Consider the following 25,765-nt stretch of genomic DNA (forward strand, 5'->3'; position numbering starts at 1 on the left):
AAAATCAAATTTTATACAAAAATGCCAAAAATCAATTTTGATGATTTTTCAAATTTACCTCGCTGTATCTTTGGTCTCTGTAAATATTTCCTTTTGAAAATTTTACTGTGTCATCTTTAAAGTATTTTGATAACAACGAAATTTGTCCGAAATGTATAAACATATTAAAAAAGGGGTTGTTAATTTTTAAAGATTTTGTCATCGTATTTCGTTAGTTTCATATTTACTTAAAAAAGTTCAAAAGTTGAGGGACAAACTTTTTAGTTTATAATTTTTTTTTTATTTAGCTAATGCCTTGACAACTAATGGCTATTGGCATGGTAAGTACGGTAATTTTGAACAGTTAGGTACCTAGTGTCATGTGTAGTGTGTGTGTTGAGTAAGTGTCTTGTTACTTTGCAAAGTCGACGTCATTGTCTTTGCAAAGAGACGCTAATTGTATCCGAACGTCTGCGGTCCCTCCGGTGAGTACCGATCCCACAAGGACAGAAACTATATTCATTTATTAATTTATAATAAATGAAAAATTTCTGACCCTGGTGAGATTCGAACCCACAACCTTTCGGATTTTTTCGATCCAAAGGCAGGCGCTCTTACCACTGAGCCACGGAGGGGGTAGTTTATAATTTTAACCAACGTAACAATAAAATATAATTCAGAAAAAGTTTTTTGGAAAATTTTAAGTCAAAATATACAATAGGAAAAAAGTTATGCTACTTCATAGACAGGCTGCACACCCCAAAAAACGCTTATATCTCGAGATCTTGACCACGGTGTATGAATGGCTAATTTTGATCATACTTTATGATTTTGATATCAAAAATCTTTTTTTGGCTCTTCTTAAGAATTTTGCATTTTGCGGTTGTGTCATTCTTCTTCTGAACCGGCGAGTTTTTCCTCAAACTACTTCTTGGGCCTTTTCTATATATAGGGTTATAAGTTTTATAATGGGAAGAAAGGTCAAAAACAGATTAATAATAGCATAGGAATGTTAAAATCATAATAAATTGTATGAATAAAAAATATATATAGATAGAAAAGTAAGCCTAACTTTTGTTTTTATTGTATCCCTATGAGCATTCGAGAATCTGGTCAAGTTTGGAGCGCTGTAAAACCTATATAAATAAATAGAATTAAACAACTTTATAATGGAAATTTTTCGCTGAAAAACTCTCTACAAAATTTGCTAAAATGTTGTTTTATTTTAAAATGAACTGAAAAAAATTTATAACCTCCAAAAGGAAACTTGTTAAAAAAAATTTAAATATTTTTGTTTATATATTTTTTGTTGGTCACTTGACGATAAAAAGTAATAGAAGCAAAATTGTATAAAATTTAATTTGCTACTTTTTATGTTTAATTAGATTTTCCGTAGGGTTGGTAGTTTACGAGATATAGCGCGAAACTCCTTCGCACCCCATTTCCAAGATGGCAGCCGGGGGACAAGAGTGGCGACCCCAAAAACTTGAACTTAAGCTTCTACTGAACCCCCCTACAGATTAAAAAAAAATAAAATTGACTCCTCTAAGAAATGCAAGGTACGGCTTAAAAAATGTAACATTTTAATGGAGTACATGTAATTAATGGAATTTATTTATATTAATTTTTTTTCTCATCTCTATTTATAGTACAATTATTAAATAACAAATCTGCCAAATTTCACATTTATAACTTAAATAATAAGCATGTTATTTGAAAAAATGCTTCATGGTTTTTGTGACAAAAGCAATGAACAAGTCAAAGTCCCTCTTGCTTTCGATAATTCTATCCATGAGCTCTTGTGGCTCACCTAGAGGAGACTCCAGATCCAGCTGTAGCTCAGTTCGCCCGCACGATATGCAGGGTACACGAATACGACATGCCGCGTGTCATCCACCACCCCACACTCGGAACATAGATCGTCCGTCGTTTTCCTTATACGGAAGGTGTCCTTCCTGAATGATCCATGCCCCGTCAAGAACTGTGTGAAGTAGTAGTTAACGCGACGATGTCGGCACTCGTACCACCTCACTACATCCGGAATCAGGTATCTCGTCCAGGCAGCCTTTCCGACTTCAGTTCAGTTCCCTCTGCCACATCTCCAAGCTCCTCTTTCTTTGTTGTGTCCCTGAACTGCCCTGTTGCCCCTCTGATGCATTCGGACCCTTTCTATGGCTAGGATGTGCACCGGCACATACCCAGCCACCACCTGTAAGGCAATGGTTGAAACGGTTCTGTACGCGCTGCACACCCTGATCACAGGTTTTCTGTGTGCTCTAAGAAGCATGTCTCTGTATTTTGCCATCTCTAGAACCTCGTGCCACACTGGGGCGCCGTATAGTAAGATGGACATGATTGATTGATACTACAACTCGTTTTTGTGATCTTGGACCCCATATATTTGGCATTAATTTGTTTAGTGTGTAGGTCCTTTCTTCCGCCTTCCGACATGCCTCTTGTATGTGTGGTCCGAATTTCATTTTGCCATCAAAAGTTATTCCTAAGTATTTAACTGTTTTCTGGGGCCTTATTACAGAGTCTTTGTACTCAAATGATGTCAAAATTGATGTCAAAATTGATAAAAGTGGATTACTCGGGGGGTTTTTAAGTCGTTAAACACGAATATGACATCAGAATAGACCACCGGATCACCTGCTGCCAAAGGTCACTGCAAGGGACGTCATCTTCTGGAGTTTCTAGGGCTTTCGGTATTAAATTGATGCAAACGGATTAAGGGGCAAAGGTCTGTCATGATGGCATCTTCGTGTTTAACCACCTCAAAAACTCCCCGAGTAGTCCAGTTACACCAATTTAGTGCCGAAATCCCTAGAAACTCCAGAAGATGACGTGCCTTTGTAGCGACCCTGGGCACCAGGTACTACGAAGGTCAATTCTGATGACACATTCGTGTTTAGCCACATAAAAAACCCGTGAGTAATCCATTTGCATCAATTAAATTCCGAAAACCCTTGAAACCCCAGAAGATGACGTGACTTATTAGCGACCCTGGGCACCAGGTACCCCAGAGGCCAATTCTGATGGCATACTCGTGTTTAGCGACCTCAAAAACCCGTAAGTAACCGTTTGCATTAATTTGATACCGAAATCTCTCGAAACCCCAGAAGATGACGTATCTTGCAGTGACCTTGGGCACCAAGTGATCCAGAGGTCTGTTTTGATGGCATATTCGTGTTTAACCATCTCAAAAACCCCCCGAATAGTCCAATTGCATCAATTTAGTGCCGAAATCCCTCGAAACTCCAGAACATGATGTGCCTTAGTAACGACCCTGGGCACCAGGTATGGCAGAGGTAAATTCTGATGGCATATTTGTATTTAGGGACCTCTAAAACCCGCGAGTAATCCGTTTGCATCGATTTAATGCCGAAAACCATCGAAACTCCAGAAGATGACGTCTCTTGCCGTGACCTTGGGCACCAGTTGATCCGGAGGTCAGTTCTGATGGCGTAGTCGTATTCATTGACTCCAAAATCCCCCCAAACAATAAATTTTGTTCCTTAGTATACTGATTTGGACTTTAGTTTTATATTTATGCAATTTTGGATGCATTTTATGCACTTTACAGTGCAATTATGCATTTCCACCAATTTTTGAATGGTAGACTTTTTTCCTGGCGTCATCCTGAACATAATGCAAAAAACTGCAAGTCTCTAGGTGCTGTGTTTAAAAAATTATTTATTCGGGTGTTTTTAGTGCTAAGTGCCCTGGTCTATTTCCTTATCTGTTATGGTCTTTATATTCTTATTGTTTACTTCGGCTTTAAGTATTGGCAACCAATGCCTGCTGCATTTTGCTAATGGGTTTGCTATACACTTTTCTTCATTTAGTCGGATGAGGAATGCGTTATTGATTTTTCTGTTTTTCATATCACTTCATTGAGTTTTTATGTTTATTTAATGTTCATTATGCTTCTTTAAATTCTTACTGATGTAATTCTTGTATTATTATTTCCTTTATGATTATTGTTGCATATTTACATTGTATTCTCTGTTCAGTATCCCAGGCCTGCCTGCATATTTGTGATTTGTCTAAGAGGCTGTTTAGATGTACGTTTTATATAAGTTTATCCTGACGCTTAGTCGTCTTGCAGTTTTTCCCACATATAAGTTGTAAACATGAAATCTTGAGTCCAATATGTGCTTTTGAAGCAGCTTTCCTCGACTCCATTGATTGGTATGATAAATGTGTTTCTGCATATTTATGCTTTTTTCAATTTAATTGTGGCTTATTTCCCATCTAAATAGTTACTCATAAAAATGCCACAAGGAAATAGCTTCAGAACAACATATTTTTATGCTATTATTTTTTGGTATAAATACCTTGTTGTTTCCTCTCGCAAATTTTCAACTTTTGTTTTTGGGAAGGATTCTGCAATTTTATTTTTATGATATGTGTTTTCATTCTGATTTTGCACAATACTAGTTATTATCACTTCCTATCTCTGTCGATGTTAGTACCCTTTCATCAAAAATTGAAGATCTTTGAAAGAATATAGTCGATTATAGATCCTTGTCTTCTGGTTTTAAGATATATTTATGTTGTGATTTTTGAGGGAAATAGTATTATTAATATGTAATTGATTTGTGCTGCATAAGTCCCTCAGAAGAAAGAAGACTAAATATATTGAACCAGATGTATTGAAAGCAATGTAGAAAAAGATACTAATGATATATTTTAATATATATTTTTAATGCGTTTGTTTAGTACATGTTTTTTTTAGAATAATGACCAGAATTTACCCACCAAAACAGCTGCAAATATACCCAAGTTGATGGTCGCTCTCGAACTTCCTAAAAGTAGAAAATTTAAAATTTATAAGCTAATAATTATACAGGGTGTTTCATTAATTCTTAGAAATATTTTAACTGTTGATTCCTGGGCTCAAAATATTGATGTTTAATCCAAATCACGTAGTCCGAAAATGATTCCCAAGAGAGCTAGAGCTCTTTGAAGATGGCATCCTGAAATTACTTTTTTTTTTAAATACCCCCAGAACGCTTCTATTTAGAAAAATAAAAACTGGTACGCCTATTTTTTAATTACATCAATTAAGAAATAATAGGCTAGTATAGGCCATAATAGGCGTCCGTTTTGGATAAGCAACTGTTTATGACATGAACTGTCTGGATAAGCATTTTTGAGACTGGCTTATTAAATTGTGAGGTATTCCAGTAATAAACAGTACTCTTGCTTTAAGTCGGTAGGATACACCCTTTTCTAGAAATCGATTCTAAATCGATTTGAAAATTTTTAGATTTTAGGATTTGAAAAAATTAAAAAAAAAACTATTTAGAAAAATGAAAACTGGTACGTTTATTTATTTTCCAGGGATGAATGTATTTCATCAATTATAAATTTCTAGTACCGGTCATATGCGTCCGTTTTGGGTAGGTCGAGGGTTATTTTATCGCACTATTTTTTGTTTCTTTAATTTTTAAGCATTTTGACACTAGATTTTTAAATTATCAGGTATTTTAGTACTAACAGTTAGTCTTGCAAGTCGGTAAAATACACCGTACTTTTTTGAAATTTGTTTTTAAATTAAAAGAACGAAAAATACTCAAATAATTTTTTTAGAAAATGGTTTATCCTATCGACTTAGTCACCTCTGTGTGAGCGGCCGTGGAGTAACGGCATAATCGCTGGCCTCATACGCCAGTGCACGTGGGTTCGAGCCCTGCCAAAGACAAACCATTTTCATTTCCAATAATGACACGAACCGTCTCACCGTGCCTCGGAGAGCACGTTAAGCCGTCGGTCCCCCTGGGCTAGTGTACATCGGCACTAGTTACTTAAAACAGGGTTAAAGATGTAAATGGCACCGGAACTGTCCGAAAGGATCTCCCCGGCAAAAATGCCATACGATATTATTATTATTATTAGTCACCTCTGTCAGTCACTCAGAAATTCACTCTCTGTCGTTCAACTATTCCTCTTCAGCCGTAATGGTTAAGTGAAAAAACCCCCGCCATGAACAAAGTTTTAGTGTTTTTGTAACGTTGGACTGGCTGTTTTTAATATTTTTTTCCTGTTTCGGAGTTGCACAAAATACAACTGAAGTATTTTACATGTTGTAATACAATTAGAATTCTAATGTTCAACAAGGTGCTCACGCATATGACCCTAAATAGTGCTACTTCTTTTATATTAACTATTAGCTTCGATGATGACAATTTTTGTCAAAATCGCTTACCTAAGGAAATAAAATACTTTTACACATTTTAATATACAATTTTGTTCACTTCCTCGATTTAGTCAAGTGTGTACAGAATTTATCAGTCTTTTAACTACTTATGTAACATATTTTACTTAAAATTTTACATGAAAAAAAAACTTACCAGCCATAGCGTTTCCCCTTAGGAGGTAGTAACCTCTAATTTGATTATTACTTTTTTTCAATATAACTGATTTACGTGTTTCGTAAACATTCTCTATTTGAACAACACATGTTAAGTTGGCTTGGTCATTAACAAACTGAACTCTTTCGTTAAAGAAAGAGGTAAACCTTTTCGGAACATTGCTATTTCTTCTTGTTGCTGGCGAAAACCAATTATAAACCTTAAAATATGCAAAAAAAACTTTTAAAAAAATATTTATTATTGCAACATGTGTGATGTTTCTCACAATGTTTATCGTATCTTTATTAAAGTTGATAACTCATGAACATCGACAAATTTTTAAAATTTGCTAAGATCCGTGAAATAATTCTTTATTGCTACATTTTCTTACAATGTTATATAATATATTTGCAACAATTAAATGGTAGTTATTACTACAAGTTCTTTTTATTAAACGCATTTCTTTACTGCCATAGTTTGTATCAAATCTTTAGACGTTAATTTGACTGACTTTTCATCAATGCAAATTATTGAAAATTTGCAGACATATGCATTCGATGCAACAATACACGAATAGTCAATAAAAAAGAATATGTTTATTAATTGTTTAAATAAAAAAATCGATTTTAATGAAAAATGCTTAAATTCTCTTGTTTTTTATAATGTAGACACTTGAAACTTTTACGGATTGTAGCTAATGATATGAACTATACATAATTTCACTTTTTACGTTAATTGTTTACGTTATGCTTCATAAATAAACAATAAAGTTTAAAATTTTTAACGCTCATATATTTGGTTATATGTATATAAATCGGAATTTATTCGTGTCAAATTTCAATAAGATACGAAACAAAACTTCAACCAAAATTCGAATTCAAAAAATTCGTGTTTTTACCGTAGTCTTGGAAAAACCACCGGCAGAGACGTTTTGTGCTACAATTAACATTAGAATTCGTTTTGTCTTATTGAATAGCTTTTAATTTAAAAGCTTTTCTTGAGTTCAATCGTTTGGGTCAAATCTTTGGACGGTAATTTGACTGACTTTTCTTCAATGTAAATGACTAAAAATTTGCAGACATATGCATTCGCGGGAACAATACACGAATAGTCAATAAAAAATTTTTGTTTATTAATTGTTTAAATAAAAAAACGATTTTAACGGAAAATGCTTAAATTCTCTTGTTTTTTAAAACGAAGAAACTTGAGACTATTACAGATTGTAGCTAATTATATGAACTATACATAATTTCACTTTTTACGTGAATTTACGTTATACTTCATAAATAAACAATAAAGTTTCAAATTTTTTGCCGATTTCAACTAATTTTCATGTTTGTACCTACATCATATGTTTTATACATATTTTAATAAACATGACTATATATTTTAATGTTTGAAAAGTGTAAGACTAAAAAGTAAAAAACAAAAAAATATGAAAAAAATATTTTTTTTTTTCTACAACCGTGTTAAAATTGCCATTTTTAGCACTCCATGGGAGCGTTAAAAATGCTACTTTAAGGTACTAGTGCTTTAAAAAATTTAAGGCACTGCAGTTAAAAGTGAGTTGTCAAATTTTGATACGTTAAAATATTTATATTTCATTTATTAACATTTATATTAATAGTACAACTTGCGAAATTTGAAAAAGGTGGTTTAAAAGGTTTTTTAAAATTTAATTTAAACTGTATTATTGCATTTTTAACACGTTTGTAGAAAAAACAAGTTTATGTAACGGTATAATATTTTCGCTAAGAATTTTTAGACATTCCCCTCGAGTGTAGACCACCAGTTCTACCTTTTACGGGTCATAGGTTTCATGGTTTCAGCAATTAACAAAAATATTATATTGTATAAATTTATAACGTTTGTAGAAAAAATATTGTATGATATACGTGTTAAAAAGTACATTTTTAAGGCACTCATGTGAATTGCAGAATGAGCGAAGCGAATTCTTTCACATGCGTGCCTTAAAATTGTACTTTTAACACTTATGTCATAAATAACTGTTAAGAAACGCTTTTCTTTAGTTACGAGTGACTAAAATTAAACATATTATAAAAAATCAACTAAAAAGCAAAAAATAAAAAAAAATGAATGTGTGTGTACTTTGTACGCACATAAGAAGTTATATAATAACTTCAACGAAACAACAATATCAACATATTATATAATTTCAACGAAATAAATATACGAAATAAACCGTTACAATACAAAAAATTAACAATAATTACCAAAAATTAAACAAAACTTAACAAAGCCAAAAATTAAATAACAAAAATATATGAATCGTCCGGGATTTGAACCCGCGATCTCGCGATCTCTCGACCTCTGGTCCAATGCTCTACCAACCAGGCTATCAAGGCGCCTGTTATTGGATATACATAATAGGGTGGTTCGAAAAAAACTTTTTGTTTTATTTCAGATCGCTATAGTGCGCAAAAGTTGCCATTGGCATAGACTTGAAAAAAGCACTAATTATTATTTTTTTTTAATTTGTCTTCCGGTCGCGCAATGCCATCGAAGTTAGCAAAAATTGAGAAAAACCTCAATTCTCAAATTTTTTTTTAAACAGGCCAGATGGTTTTAATTGCGTTCCTTTACCATGAATTAAGTAGTAAAAGTATGTAAAATCAATATAACTGCACTTATTATACATTTGTTTCATATCTTCCAGTCGGGCAACATAATACAAAATGAGTAAAATTAGTAGTTTTTGCAAAATTACAAAGTTTGACTGTTTAGTGAAATTTAATCATACGACTTTTAGAGATGCTATAGTTTAATTCACTTACAATAATATATTTAAAATCCAAGCATACAAGATAAATTTTGATATTCAAATGGAATTCGGTCGCGCAACTTCGTCAAAAACAGCAGACTACCGAGAAGCGAGGCGAAAGTGACGAATGTCAGCGAAGCGCGCGCAGCCACAAATAAAGAGACATGTGGGAATACCTCTACAATGGAGTATTTGTCTTCTCCATTATAACGAACTGCCATTCCACCACCTTTTCCAACACTTAGATGAAAATACAACAGGCCCAATAGGATATTCCGGACCAATTGGAAAGGCCCTACCTGATTGTGAAAGACTACCACTTATTGATTTTAATCCTATTGATTGTGGCATTCCAAAAGTTGACAAGCATATTCTTAGCAAGCAACAATAATTGTACTTGCTTGAGATATCAAAAGTCATCAAGTCAGGACATTGTTCAGAAGACTTTGTAGTGGGTGCATGATCCTAGCCCAACGTCACATTCAAGATGGCTTGCTACTGCTAATAGAGTTTCGCGTTTCTACATCATTGTGTCCAACCCTTCTGAAAATCTGAGAGAGATTGTCACATTCATTCTCAAAAGTTATAATATGCCTATGTGGTTTGCCACAAAAATAAACCACAAATTCACAGATGGGCCTAGACATGATTACAAAATCATTGAATCTTCAACGTTCTTACCAAAAGAGCTTCTTCAAGTTGTTGATCACGTTTTACAACAGAATGCTTACTTTGTCCACCCGAAAATTTACTTTTGGCTATGGTAACTGATGAAAGAAACCATATCCAAGAGCTGGGCTTTAGGTGTACCATGAAGGAGAAGCCAGCAATATCTGAAAGTGACTCTATCAGAATCTTTAAACCATCAAACTTAAACTTTGAAGCTAAATAGTATTATGGAATTATCAAATGGAACACCAGTACACTGACTCCTCTCCACTGCTAGGAACACTGACTAATGAAGAGATAAAACAGTATGTGAGCAATTACTTCAAGCCTGTTATGAGTATAGATACTTTCCCATGCCATACACAGGCAGTTGAAAGATGCGTTAAGCTAGTGACCGAAGCTTCAAGTAAAGTGTGTGGACACAGTTCCAGCGACGGCTATATTAGAACCACATTATTGCACCGCTCAGCGATGCCAACTTTGACATTGGGCCAGGATCACGTACCACAAAGTTTTCTGAACAATATCCTAACTTGACGACATCTGATATCTCAAGCAAGTACAATCGGTCCTTGCTAAGAATCCGCTTTTCAATTTTTTGAATCTCACAATCGATAAGATTTAAATCAACAACTGGTAGTCTTTCACAATCAGGTAGGGCCTTTCCAATCGGTCCGGATATCCTATTGTGCCTGTTGTATTTCCATCTAAGTGTTGGAAAAGGTGGCGGAATGGCAGTTCGTTGTAATGGAGAAGACAAATACTCCATTGTAGAGGTCTTCCCACATGTATCTCTATTTGTGGCTGCGCGCGCTTCGCTGGCACTCGTCACTTTCGCCTCGCCTCTTGGTAGTCTGCTGTTTTTGACGAAGCTGCGCGACCGAACTCCACTCGAATATCAAAATTTATCCTATATGCTTGGATTTTAAATATATTATTGTAATTGAATTAATCTATAGCATATCTAAAACTCGTATGATTAAATTTTACATACTTTTAGTAGTTAATGCACGGTATAGGAATGCAATTAAAACCATCTGGCCTGTTAAAAAAAATATGAAAAATTAAATTTTTTTAAAATTTTTGCTAACTTCGAAGGCATTGCGCGACCGGAAAACGAATTAATAAAAAAAATAATAATTAGTGCTTTTTTCAAGTCTATACCAATGGTAACTTTTGCGCACTATAGCGATCTGAAATAAAAGAAAATGTTTTTTTCGAACCACCCTAATACATAATTACACATCACGGTGACAAGTGAAATATAAAAATAGATATTTTATTATTTTACGCCCAAGGAAGACAAATTCAAAGACACAAAAATTATAATAAATAATAGATTTACTAAAAATCACTAATATATTATTTTAATGGCTTATTTCCGCTGATACATAATTTGAAAGATTAGCAACCAACTACATACTGTCTGTCTGCGCATGCGCCAGGCAATTATAAAATTTCACCTTCGATCGTTAAGAAGTATAACTTCAAAAATTGAAAATATCTAACACATTCGTTAAAGAAAAGCGTGGTGCGAGAACCGTTTATTCGATGAAGACGTGCATATATTGGCACGCGCTTTTCTTTGACGAGTGTGTTAGATGTTTTAAATTTTTTTTATTTTTTGCTTTTTAGTTGATTTTCTTGATATGTTTAATTTTAGTCACTCGTGACTAAAGAAAAGCTTTTCTTAAAAATATTTTTTTCATATTTTTTTTATTCAATGTGGTTCCAGTAAGTTGTCATTCCAACACTTTCGCGGTCGTTCCACTGATCATCTTCGTATTGTGGAACCGTCTCTCGCCATCTTTACTATGCTATTTGTTGTCATTCAGCTTATTATCGTGCCATTCTACTCTTATATTTTTCACCCAGTCCTTAATGTTCTCTACCTTGCATCTTCGTCGTATATCTGTACTTCTAGCTCTGTTCCATAGAGTCTTACCATCCATTTTTGGAGGGTTTTCATCTCTGCTCTTTCTAGCATTATTTTTTCCTCTCTGTATCAGGTCGTGTTTCTGCTGCATATGTAGTCATTGGTCTGATGATTGTTTTGTAAATTCTCCTTTCATTTCTTTCTTGATATTTGTATTTCTCCATATTGCTTCATTCTGGCAACCTGCGGCTCTGTTTGCTGACCCTCCAGTTCCAATTTCCAGTTTAGTAAATTTGCTGTTATAACTATAAATTTTGTATTTTGCGGGGAAATTAACATCTTAAATTAGTTACTATATACAGGGTGGGGCATTAGTGTGACAAAGTCCAATTACTCATTTGTCGTAAGAGATACGAAAAAAAGTTATTTAGGTAAAAGTTGGGGCACACATAGTATCATATTTTAAAAATATTTTCAAATATACAGGGGCTTCCGTATTGACAGGGTGACACAAACTTATGTTTTTTTAAATGGAACACCCTGTATATTTTTACATTTTTTGATTCTCCTCGATGTTTCCTTTCTTAAAATATATGGTTTTGTAATATTATACGAGGTAGTTTAAAAGTTAATTAAGTTTTTTTGTTAATTTCGTAGCAAAATCTACACCCTGTAGAATTGTAGTGATTTGACATCAAATTTTCTATTTACATTCAAACGATTTTTAGTATAGTCTACTACTGTTAATCATTAATAGTATAGCGAAATGTTTAATTTTAGTATACAGGGTTGGTCGAAAGTCGGAATGAGTATTTTCTGAGTTTTCTTAAATGGAACACCCTGTATTTTAGTATTTTTTATTTCTTAAGCATTCCCTATACCTAAGTGCTTTAATTTGTAAGTTATTCGTCATTCTTTGAGCAAACATTAATTGCAACAAAAATTACGTAAAATTTCATTAGGTAGCCGTGAAAATATCCAATCAAAAGCAATTTTTCGAAAAAAAAATACATAATAATCTAGCCTGATCCTTATTTTATTAATATTGGATGAGATATCTAAATAGATTCGTAGTTAAGGTTGTTGGTGCTTAAAATATGAATCAAACATACAAAATTCTGCCTAGTTGGCTATGACACAAAATTTGCTTAAACATTTGACATTATGCTATTTATATAGTTCCAGTTGATTTGATACCATTAATAATATTAATTTTTCTAATGAGGAACGGATTAAAATGGCTTTGTGCTAGGAGAGTATAACAAACATGAGCTACTTGCAATAAAAGTTTATCATCAGCAATTCCCTGATAGACGACAACCAAAAAGAGAAACTTTTGAAAGTATACTAAAAGGGTTTCAACAGACTAGATACTTAGATTGTAAGAACGATTGTACTAATATGCAGATCCTCAGTGACACTAAGGATTACATTTAATTGCTGTTTTCTTCACTTACAATAGTTTTTATTCGACCAGATTTATCATAATCTAAGTGATCAGTCCGTTGAAACCGTTCTAGTGTATTTTTAAACGTTTCTCTTCTTAGTTGTCGTCTATCAGGGAATTTCTGATGAAAAATTCTTATTGATAGTAGCACATTTTTGTTATATTTCACTAGCACCAAAATCTTATTAATCAGTTTCTCATAAGAAAAATACATATTAGTAATGGTAACAAAGCAACTGGATCTATAAAAATAGTAAAATGTCAAATTTTTAAGGAAATTTAGTGTCATAGCCGACTAGGTAGAATAGTGTATGTTTTTATTAATATTTTGCGCACCAACAACCTTAACTACGAATTTATTTGGATATTTCATCCAATAGTAGTAAATTAAGTATCAGACTAGAGTATGATGTATTTTCTTTTCCAAAAATTATTTTTGATTAAATATTTTCACAGCCACCTAATAAAATTTCACTTAATTTTTCTTACAATTAATGTTTGGCTTAAAGAATCACGAATAACTTACAAATTAAAGCACTTAGGTATAGGGAATGCTTAAAAAACAAAAAAGTATCTTAAAATATCATTTCATTACAATACTTAAATATAGGGTGTTCCATTTAAGAAAACTCAGAAAATACTCATTCCGAGTTTCGACCCACCCTGTATACTAAAATTAAACATTTCGCTAAATTGTTAATGTTTACCAATAGTAGACTATATTAAAAATCGTCTGAACATAAAATAACAATTTGATGTCAAATCACTAAAATTCTACAGGGTGTAGATTTTGCTAAGAAATTAACAAAAAAACGTAATTAACTTTTAAACTACCTTGTATAATATTACAAAACCATATATTTTAAGAAAGGAAACATCGAGGAGAATCCAAAAATGTAAAAATATACAGGGTGTTCCATTAAAAACAACATAAGTTTGTGTCACCCTGTCAATATGGACGACCCTGTATATTTAAAAATATTTTTAAATTATGGTACTATGTGTGCCCCAACTTTTACCTAAATAACTTTCTTTCGTATCTCTTACGACAAATGAGTAATTGGACTTTGTCACACTAATGCCCCACCCTGTAGGTGCTACCAAGTTGATATATAAAATTAAAAAAAAATAAGATTATAACTGTTCCGTTGTGGTTTACGGAAACAATTATGAAATTAAAATAAAGGTAAACACAACAAACTGTCAGTAATATATTTATTTTTGTCGGTAAAATAGTGTGAATATTTCTCGAAAGAGGGTTTGTTATTCTTTTCGAGTGTGGTGGTGTGACTGCCCCGAGTGCCCGCTGTGACGATACTGATTTACAAACATTAGTTTTACATGTCTGTGGTTTTTAAAGAAGTGGAAGACTGATTTATTGACATGTGGAATTTTGTTTTCCATAAACTGAACAGACCATTAACATCTGGTGTTTTAAAAGCTGAGAAGTCATTTTATCCGAATACTGATATATTTCGTTTCTTAAAATTTAACAGACCCTTCTATGCATATGGTTTTTGAATTTTAAATGGGACGTCTTATTTCATTTTGAGAAAGTTATTAAAAATTAAAATTAGCAAAACAGTAATTGAAGCGTGTCGCCACATAACAATTAGGCCAACAATTAATAACTTTTACCTTCTCTCCGTTTAAAAACCATGTAAAAGTTGGTACAACTTTGGAAGGAGGGGTAATACATGCTCCCTGTAGGTTGTCGCCAAGACCAGGAGACTCGTTGTCCACTGTTAAGATAAGATCACCTTGTAGTTCATCTAAAACAAAATATTTGTTCAAAATCAATTTACAGAATAATTCCAGATAACTAAAGGGTTAAAACAGGGGACGGGCTGGCTCCCACTCTGTTTAATATAAGTATGGAATATAATTTAAGAAAAATATCAGAAAACCCAAAAAATTATTGTTTACTAAGTCAAAGCACACAAGCGAGACAGTTCATCAAAGGAGTTTCAGATATCAAGACCGGGTACCAAGCAAGAACAGGAAACTTCCTTCAAAACGACAGCGGGCAGCTTTTCACTGACGACAAGGAAATTCTAAAACCCTGGAAGGAATACTTCTATCAACTATTAAACGACCAAGCTAGCAGAAATACATTAAACACAGAAGTACATACAGCTGAAATAGAAGACCAATACCCGACATACGAAGAATTAATACAGGCAATTAAAAAACTTAAAAATAATAAGACACCAGGTAGCGGTGGTATACCGGCAGAGTGCTTAAAACATGGAGGAGAAGCATTGTACAGTTCTATATACAAGCTAATTCAAGACATTTGGCGAGAAGAAACAATGCCAGAGGAATGGAAAGAAGGAGTTATTGTACCAATACACAAAAAAGGAAACAAAAAGCAATGTATTAACTACCGGGGAATAACACTCCTAAACACCACCTATAAAATCCTTGCAAACATCCTGCTAGAAAGAACCAAAAAGCACACAGAAGACATCGTTGGAGATTATCAATGCGGATTTAGACCGGGCCACTCTACTATTGACCAGAAATTCACAATAAAACAGATAATGGAAAAATGTTGGGAATTTGATCGTGAGCTTCATCAGATCTTCATAGATTTTAAACAAGCATTTGACAGAGTATGCAGGGATAGACTGTGGACAGCGATACAGGAACTTGGCTTTCCAAAAAACTAGTCAGGTTGATACGGATGTGTATGGAACAGTTACGATGTAAGGTGAGAGTTGGACAACAATGATCGGAGACATTTATAATAAACAATGGACTAAAACAGGGAGATGCACTTTCACCACAACTATTCAATTTAGCTCTGGAGCACATAATCAGAAGTGCAAGAATCGAAAAACCCAATACATTATTTTATAGAGAAGGACAAAACTTACTACTGGCATTTGCAGACGATATCGATCTAATATGTAACACACGATTAAGGATGAAGGAGACTTTCGTGAGGTTCGAGAAGGAAGCAGAGCTGATGGGGCTGCAAATCAACGAAAACAAGATAAAATATATGCATATGAGCCGCAATAACCAAAGCAGAGACAGAATTGTTCAGAACATCACCATTAATGACTTTGAGCGCGTTAGAGAATTCAAGTATCTTGGAGCAAAAATAACTGAAGACAATAACGGATCACAAAAAATAAATAACAGGACACAGGCCGGCAACAGATGGCTTTTTGCCCTCCAAAACCTTATAAAGTAAAAACAATTAACAGGACGTATGAAGATACAAGTCTATAAAACAATCATACGACCCGTTGTGATGTATGGAAGCGAAATGTGGACGATAACAAAGGCAAACGAAGAGAGACTACTTGTTTGGGAAAGAAAAATCCTAAGGAAGATCTTTGGTCCTGTGCTGGATGAAGCATTAGGACAATATAGGATAAGAACTAACAAAGAGTTCGAAGAACTTTACCCAGACGCCAACATCATAAAAGAAATAAAGTCCAGAAGACTCCAATGGGCAGGACACCTCAGAAGACATTCTGACCAAACAACAGTAAGACTGGTGTGGGAGGAAGTCTCAACTGGAAGGAGACCACGCGGACCTTCTCGACTCCGGTGGCGAGATAATATAGTAGGAGACCTAAGCGCGATGGGCGTGGAGAATTGGATGGAGGTTGCTCGAGACAGAAAACAGTGGGGGCATGTTGTCGAGTGGGCTTAAACCCACGAAAGGTTGTAACGCCACGGAGTAAGTAAGTAAGTAAGTAAGTAAGTAAGTCAAAGTATATTGTAATGTACGCACATGATGTAAACCTGATTGGAATAAGCGCAAGAGGCATCACAGTGAAGAAAATGCGAAGGAAATAGGGCTACCCATTAACGTACATAAAACTAAAACCCTAATACAAGCAAAAAAAGAACGAAACTTGCAGAATTTGACAATAGACAACGCTAATATTGAAGAAGTACAACATCTCACATACCTGAGTGTACAGATAATTGAGGACGTTAGCGAGGAGGAGGAAATACGAAAACGAATAATGCTTGCTAATGCTGAATTTACACACACCGATTTTGGATGGTCGATTTTATAGATCGGCCATACCAATTCCGATAGTGAAGCACATGTGAAAACGGGACATTTCACACACGCCGCCCATTCGTCTTCTTCCGATGCTTCTTCTGCCATATATCCTTCCTTGCATTATGAGTCGCAGGATGCCATACTTTTTGCCCCGCATCACATGTCCGAGATACTGTAGCTTTCTTTCTTTAATTGTAAGTTCAGCATCCTTCTCTTTACCTATTCTTCTCAGTGCTTCATTGTTCGTAAGTCCATCTACCCAGGAAACCCTAATAAGTCTTCTATAAGTCCACATTTCAAAGGTTTCAAGTCGTCTCATTGTCTTTACGTCCATAGATTCCATGGATGTAGATTTAACGTCCATAATTCCACTCTACAGGGTGATTGATTAGTAGGGTAAAGCTCATTAGCTCCACTATAGTAATAGATAGCAATAAAAGTTAATAACAAAAATTTTAGCCACCTTTGAGCTTCACATTACAAAATTAGTTAGAATGTTACAGGGTGTTCGATAACACAGTGGCAGACCTAACTTATGTTTTTTTTTTAAATGGAACACCCTATATTTTATTTCACAATAAAACACTGAAAAACGTTTGTTTTTCTATACTTCCACAAAATTTATTACAAATATGTTATTACTACAGCTGTTTCGGCAAAGTGCCTTTTTGCCGAAACAGCTGTAGTAATAACATAGTTGTAATAAATTTTGTGGAAGTATAGAAAAACAAACGTTTTTCAGTGTTTTATTGTGAGATAAAATGAACTTCCATCAAGTAACGCTCGAATCCATCAAATATATTTTATTTTATATTCGAAATCCTATTAACTTCTCCATCACAAAAATATAAAGGTTTGTAATGTTATACAGGGTATTTACAAAGTTATAACCATTTTTTTTATGAAAATCGTAACAAGTTCAACTCCCTGTATAAATAAAAATAAGCACAACAGCAATGATTTATTAATGCCATATTTTTTTATTTATTATCAAAAATTTTAAGAATTATTGATATTGCTAATTTTCTTTATATCAAATACAGGGTGAGTCAAAACGCAAGTACATTATTTTCTCAGTAATGTTAAATGGAACACCCTGTATTTTATATCATTATTGAATAATAACATTAACGTACTTTAATTTTTATATAACATTCCCTATGCCCAAATCTATTAATTTTCGAGATATTTTCATTTTTCAAAGCAAATTATTATAGGTGTTTAAATTTATCTAAATTTTAAGTAAGCCATGACTGAATTGACAATTGAAGATTACCGATTATCAATCCGGTAATCAATGTAACACTGTAGTAAATGAAGAATTAAAAATAATTTTTTAGTAATACATTTTACAAACAAAAACACAACCACTACATGCAACATTTTTGAAACAATTAAAAACTATCTTTTTATGTAAATGCAACAAATAAACAAAGGAAATTAGTAATAAATTTTACAAAAAAATACACAAACACAAAATACAATATTTTGTGAAGACAATTAAACACTACTTTTGTATGTAAATGTAACAATGTAACAAATAAAGAACGAAACATAATTTATCCGTAATACATTTTGCAAAAAAACATGTTTGAAAAAATTAGAAGCTACTTTTAATAAAATATTTTTAATATTTAATTACATAAGGTGTTCAAAATTATCTCCTAACACATTTATGTACGCATAAAAACGATCATTGAATGAGCTACTTACTCTACGGAGCATTTGTAAATTAACACATCGAAATACACTTTGTATTCTATTTTTCATCTCATCCCTTGTTGTTGGAGGTATTTTATAAACTTCATTATTAACGTAACCCCAAAAAAATCAGTCCAGTTTATTAAATTCTGGTGATTTGGATGACCACGCTACTGGTCCATTGAAAAATGAAAATATCTCGAAAACTAATAAATTTAGACATAGGGAATGTTATCTAAAAATTAAAGTACGGTAATGGTACTTTTCAATAGTGATATAAAATACAGGGTGTTCCATTTAAAATTACTGAGAAAATAATGTATTTGCGTTTTGACTCACCCTGTATTTGATATAAAGAAAATTAACAATATCGATCATTCTTGAAAATTTTGACAATACGTTAAAAAATATGGCATTAAAGCAGTATAAGTCTACCTGTTTATTATTAATAAAAAATTTAAAGACAAAAATAAATCAGAAATAACATGCATACAAAGATAAAAAAAAGTGGTTTTTTAATGTGGCCCTTTATTGGGGTTTTCAAATTAATATACCTTTTACACAGAAGATCTTTTTCTTCAATTTTTTTATTAATGGTACACAGCCAGCTACACGAAATTTTTCCTTATGGATATAAAAAAGTAATAATACAGAAAATTCACATAAAAGGAAAAGAAGTGAACTAAAAGAACTACTGTCTTAAAACCATAAGGTTGGCAACACGGTGGGCTGCCGATGTAACAAGAAAGAAAACTTCTGTTGGAGTGAAAGTAAAAAAAATCATAAACTCCAACAGAAGTAGAAAAAGAAGAAAGAAACTGCAACCTGAGAGAATGGTTTGGTTGCACCTCAAGGTAATTGTTCAGAGCAGCTGCCCCAAAGGTCAGAATAGCCATGATAATTGCCAACCTTCTTCAAGGAGATGGCACTTAAAGTAGAAGAAATTTAAAAATCTGTAAACTTACCAACTACAAACATCCGTTTCGAACCTCTAACAATTGCGGTGTTTGGTACAGTCCAACTGACTTCACATGTATAATTAGCTGTAAGCTGGTCTTGCACATTTTTCAATACTACTGTTTTAGCTGTACTTTTTTGTTCCTAAATATAAGAAAGTAAGACTTAAGTTGATAAATTTAAATAGTATTGTAAAATTTTTATTCAGTTCTTCAGGAGGGTTCTAAAATTATTTTCTTTTGGAAAATTTTTTACTAAAATATTTTACGTTTTTTTTTAATAAATAAACCACAATCATTTTAGCTAAAATTTTATATTTTCAAGTTTTACAATTACAAGTAGATTACAGTTTAGAAATAAACTTACGTGCATAGAAATCCGCCCACTTAAAAATTTGGTCATTTTTGATGTCTCATATTTCCTAAAACTCTTGGCCGATTTAAGTGATTTTTTGAAAATGTCATAGCCTGATTCTTTAAAAATCCACTGGAATAATATCGTTGCCAAACAGGTAAATTTTCATCGTATTCCGGGTGTATCAATCAAACTGTGTTTTTTTCTCAAAGATCGCATCACTCTGTGGAATATTCTAGCATTTATAAAATACTGAACTTAAAACCCAACTATAGTCTCAGGTTTTCTTAATACACTCTGGGCCAAAATTAACGGGCCACCTTAAAAATGGGTCATTTTTGATGTCTTATATCTCTTAAACCCGTTATCCGATTTAAGTGATTTTTTTAATATGTTATAGCCTAATTCCTTGACAACATCTTTATAATAATATTGTTGCTAAACAGGTAAATTTTCATTGTATACCGGGTGTACCAATCAAACAGTGTTTTTTTCTTAAAGTTTGCATCACCCTGTGGAATATTCTAGCATTTATAAAATATTGAAATTAAAACCTAACTGTAGCTTCATGTTTTCTCAGCATTCTGTTTTTTGATTCATTCGCTTATGTTGGATAATAAAAAAGTTAGGTAGTTTAACAACTAGCCATGTTTTTCATTAATACAGACGATTTAACTCACCAGCAAAATTAACCCCGCCACCTTTATTATTGTTTTGTTTACATTGTCTGTGACAGTTTGTTTCCTAAATTTGTGTCATTGAAAGATTTTTGACATATAGTCGTTGTACGACATTGTTGCAAATCTGTTTCCGTGTTAACAACAATTCTTGAACAATCCCTGTAATTTCATATCATTGTGAGCGAATATTGTTTAAGTTAGAATTTTAGTGCTTATTAAAATTTATTGTTTGTGATTTTAAAAATGCCACTCGCTCCAACAGATGCTGCTAGGGCAGTGGCTTTAGTTGATGCTGGTTAATTACAGTCAACGTCATATCGCCCGTACGCTCGATTTATCCAGAACTACGGTACAAAATACCATCAGACGATTTCGGGAGACAGGATCGTACAACCGCAGGCCAGGTCAAGGCCGACAACGATGCACTTCAGTTCAAGATGACCGCTTCATTGCCACCATAGTATTGAGAAATCGCTTTTGCACCGCTTCTGAAGCTCGTAGGTCTCTTCTTGAGGTGAGAAACGTTAGTGTGAGTAGACAAACGATTAGAAGAAGACTGTCAGAAATAAACTTGAGGGCTTTCCGTCCAGCTCGCGCACCACAACTGCTCCCACAACACCGTAGGACTAGACTTCATTTTGCGCGAGAATATGCTGACTGGACTATGGCGGAATGGAAGAATATATTGTTCTCAGATGAGAGCAGAATAGCCCTAAAAGGTCCAGGTGGACGCCAACGTGGCTATAGGCATCAAAATGAAAGGTTTGCTCCATGCGCTATAACCGAAACAGTGGCTTACCGAGGAGGATCAATAATGATTTGTGGAGGTATTTCTTACGAAGCGCGTACTGATCTTGTTGTGTTCGGTAGAAGCAGTGTGAATGCCCAAGTATACGTGCAAGAAGTTCTCCAACACCATGTCATGCCTTTTGCACCATTCATTGGTGATAACTTCAGACTAATGCATGACAATGCACGTTGCCATACAGCAAGATCTACCCGTGAGTACCTTAATGAAGTCGGGATTCAAGTTCTACCATGGCCAGCACACAGTCCCGATCTTAACCCAATTGAGTATATCGGGGACAACCTCAAAAGATGGGTAAGAGCGAGAGTACCAGCCCCTGCATCCCTTGAAGAGCTGAAGACAGCTGCGGTAGAGGAGAAGCAAAATATCCCCCAATCTGATATCCAGAATATCATGAATGGATTGCCAAATCGGCTCCAAGAAGTTCTAAGGGCTAGAGGCGGCAACACTCATTATTGATACCCAATTTTTTTCAATTAGACTTTTATTTCCAAAATATTGTTAATTTGAATTTTCTTCGAAGATTTTTTCATTGGATTTTTGCTGTAACAAACGACTTTTTTCAAAAAAATTATTATTTCTCTTCCGCGGAGGTAATTTTCACCGTATCCTTCATAAAATGTGGTCCAAGGTTATTTTCAAATTTCTGCAAATTGAAAGAAATACAAGGTGGGCGGTTAATTTTGTAGGTGAGTTTATATATTACTTTAAAACCGGTTGAGACACGCACATGAAATTTGGTGGGTTTTAAGATGTAGTTATTGAACATTTTTTGGCATACAATTAAGCATTTAATATTCACCATTGGCGCCCATACGGGTAATATGAGCCATCATATTACCCGTATGGGCGCCAATGGTGAAAATTAAATTCTTAATTGTATGTCAAAAAATATGCAATAACTACGTCATAAAACCCACTAAATTGCATTTGCATACCTCGACCGGTTTTAAAGTAATAAATAAATCGTCAGTTTGTCAAAAAAATTTCAACACCCCCTATCTCGGAAACGAATCATTTACGGACATAAGTTTATAAAGCAAACTGTCATTAATTTTTCATGCAGAATTACCCCTTAAAATTTTCCAAAATTTTTTAAAAACACCCTGTATTGATAAAAACATGTCTAGTTGTTAAAGCACCTAACTTTTTTATTATCCAACATAAGCGAATCAATCAAAAAACAAAATGTTGGGAAAGCCTGAGGCTATAGTTAGGTTTTAATTTCAGTATTCTACAAATGCTAGAATATTCCACAGGGTGATGCAAACTTTAAGAAAAAAACACAGTTTGATTCGTACACCCGGTATACAATGAAAATTTACCTGTTTAGCAACAATATTATTATAATGATATTGTCAAGGAATAAGGCTATAACATATTAAAAAAATCACTTAAATCAGACAACAGGTTTAGGAGAAATAAGACATAAAAAATGACCTATTTTTAAGGTGGCCCGTTAATTTTGGCCCAGAGTGTATTATGTTTTTTTATTCATTCGTTTATGTTGGGTAATAAAAAAGTTAGCTACTTTAACAACTAAACATGTTCTTCATCAATACACGGTGTTTTTAAATAAGTACGACAAACTTTAAGGGGTAATTCTGCATGAAAAAATAATGACAGCTGGTTTTATAAACGTATGTCCGCAAATGTTTCGTTTCCGAGATATGGGATGTTGAATTTTTTCTTAGAAACTGACGATTTAGTTATTGCTTTAAAACCAGCTGAGGTATTCAAATGAAATTTGGTAGGTTATAAGAGATAGTTATTGCGGATTTTTTGATAAAAAATTAAGAATTTTATATTCGTCATTAGCGTGCATACGGGTAATGTGATCGGTCATATTACACGTATGTTATGGTGAATATTAAGTTCTTAACTGTATGTCAAAAAATGTGCAATAACTACTTCCTAAAACCCACCAAAGTTAATTGGCATATCTCAACCAGTTTTAAAGCAATAAAATAAATCGTCAGTTTGTAAGAAAAAATTTAACATCCCGTATATCGGGAACGAAACATTTGCGGACATACGTTTATAAAACCAGCTGTCATTATTTTTTCATGCACAATTATCCCTTAAAGTTTGTCGCACTTATCTAGAAACACCGTGTATTGATAAAGAACATGTGTAGTTGTTAAAGTATTTAACTTTTTTATTGTCCAACTTAACCGAATGAATCAAAAAACAGAATGTTAAGAAAATATAAGGCTATAGTTGGGTATTGATTTTAGTATTTTATAAATTCTAGAATATTCCACAGAGTGATGCGAACTTTGAGAAAAAAACACAGTTTGATTGGTACACCCTGCCCAATATACAATGAAAATTTACCTGTTTAGCAGCAGTATTATTACAGTGGTATTTTTAAATAATCAGGCTACAACATGTTTGAAAAATCACTTAAATCGGCTAACAGGTTTAGGAAATATGAGACATCAAAAATGACCAAATTTTTAAGTGGGTCGATTTCTATGCACGTAAGTTTAGTTTCAAAACCCTATATTTTCTTCTTCTTTAAGTGCTGTTTCCTAATCGGAGACTGGATATCATCATCACTATCTATACTCTACCGCTGCTCTGAATAGTTTTGTTGAACTGCATTCAACTAGTTCCTTTATATTGTTTTATTGTTAATTTGCATCTTTCCTGAAAATCCCATTGGATATCGCTAATTGTTACAATATCTATATTCATTCTTTATATTTCTCTAACTGTATTATGTACTTTTTCAGCTGGATGTACATCAACTTCTATAATTCCAAGTCGCTACTTTGAAAGGTTTTCGCATGCTGACTACCTGGGAAGCCTTGTGTCTTGTGATTTTACTCCTCTGTCGGATCTTGTTTTCTGAGTTCAGTAGAGTGATCCGAGTCATCAGTAGAGTGTTTGACCCTTTGGGCCCTTTATGCATTTGTTCCACTTGGCTCTGATTTTGCATGTCTAGGACCAGAAGGCGCCTTCCCACTTGTCGACTCTTTCACTGGAAGGTGTCGGTCAATAAGCGGGGGGTTTGCTTTATAAGATATGTCATATTTCCTAATAACTTTCAAGAAAATGGATATCAATTCATAGAATGGGTAAAACTTTGGAACACTGCATTAGCCGCCAAAAGCGAATACTGAAGAAAAATAATCATCAATCGTGACGGAAATATTTCTAAATCCATGCCCGTTATTTCTTACTAGATAAATAATTAATTTTCATACACTATGCATAGCTAATTATACATACATCAACAGTTATTCCGGGCAGACCAAATACTTTTATTGGAGGATGGTCCACTGGTGTAAATCGGTAGAATTCTTCATTTTCTTTATACCAACGTACATTAATAAGATGGTCTTCTTCGTTTCTTGCTCTAAAATTGCAGACGAGGGTTGCACTATCCCCAGCTTTGACATAATTTGGTATTTTGACTTCCACACTACGTTCTGGACATATCGTACACTGAATACCTAAAATTTAGAGTGCTAAATAAATCCTAAAAAATATATTATATAGGGTCTCCAGAAACTCTCCTAACAAACGAAGACCGGAGATTCCTCGGATAATTTTAAGACAATTTAACCCCAAATTCACCTAGTCAGAAAATACTTTCTAGGGAAGCTAGAAATCTTTGAATATGGCGCCTTGTCTTTAATATCCCCAGATCGCTTCCATTTAGAAAAACTAAAAATGGTACGCTTAGTTAATTTCCAGAAATAAATCGATTTCATCAATTGCGAATTTCTAGAACCGGTTTTAGGCGTCCGTTTTGGATAGGATTATAGTTTTTAACTTTTAAGCATTTTTGACTCTGGACCCTGGATTATTAAATTGTAAGGTATTCTAGTCCTAAAAGGTACTCTTGCTTTGGGCCAATAGGGTACCTACACCGTTTAATAGGAAAATCGATTTGAAAATTTTTCGTCCTTTGTTTTTTTTTTCAAATTCAAAAACCGAAAAATTTTGGACCATTAATTAAAAAGGAATAAATAATATATCAAAAAATTCTTACATGCCAAACCCGCAACAAAAACAAAACAAATGTATCGGAACATGTTTCTTTAAATACTCTTCAGATATATGTATTTCCAAAAAATTACAAAAATTGTCAATATAATGATAATTAATT

The 25,765-nt window shown here is 33.6% G+C and overlaps 1 protein-coding gene across 1 annotated transcript; it reads right to left on the reverse strand.

The window, feature by feature from the left end:
* Positions 1 to 4,668: 4,668 nt before the first annotated feature.
* LOC126890393 (uncharacterized) lies at positions 4,669 to 25,765 on the reverse strand. The gene is made up of 6 exons (XM_050659292.1): positions 25,649 to 25,765; positions 24,883 to 25,106; positions 19,812 to 19,947; positions 14,751 to 14,884; positions 6,339 to 6,558; positions 4,669 to 4,790 (listed from the first exon to the last, which is right to left on the reverse strand). Exons 1-6 carry the CDS (start codon positions 25,689 to 25,691, stop codon positions 4,717 to 4,719), a joined length of 831 nt encoding a protein of 276 aa, XP_050515249.1. The 5' UTR covers positions 25,692 to 25,765; the 3' UTR covers positions 4,669 to 4,716.

Source organism: Diabrotica virgifera, chromosome 8, assembly GCF_917563875.1.
Source record: "Diabrotica virgifera virgifera chromosome 8, PGI_DIABVI_V3a".
NCBI classification, from domain to species: Eukaryota; Metazoa; Arthropoda; class Insecta; order Coleoptera; family Chrysomelidae; genus Diabrotica; species Diabrotica virgifera.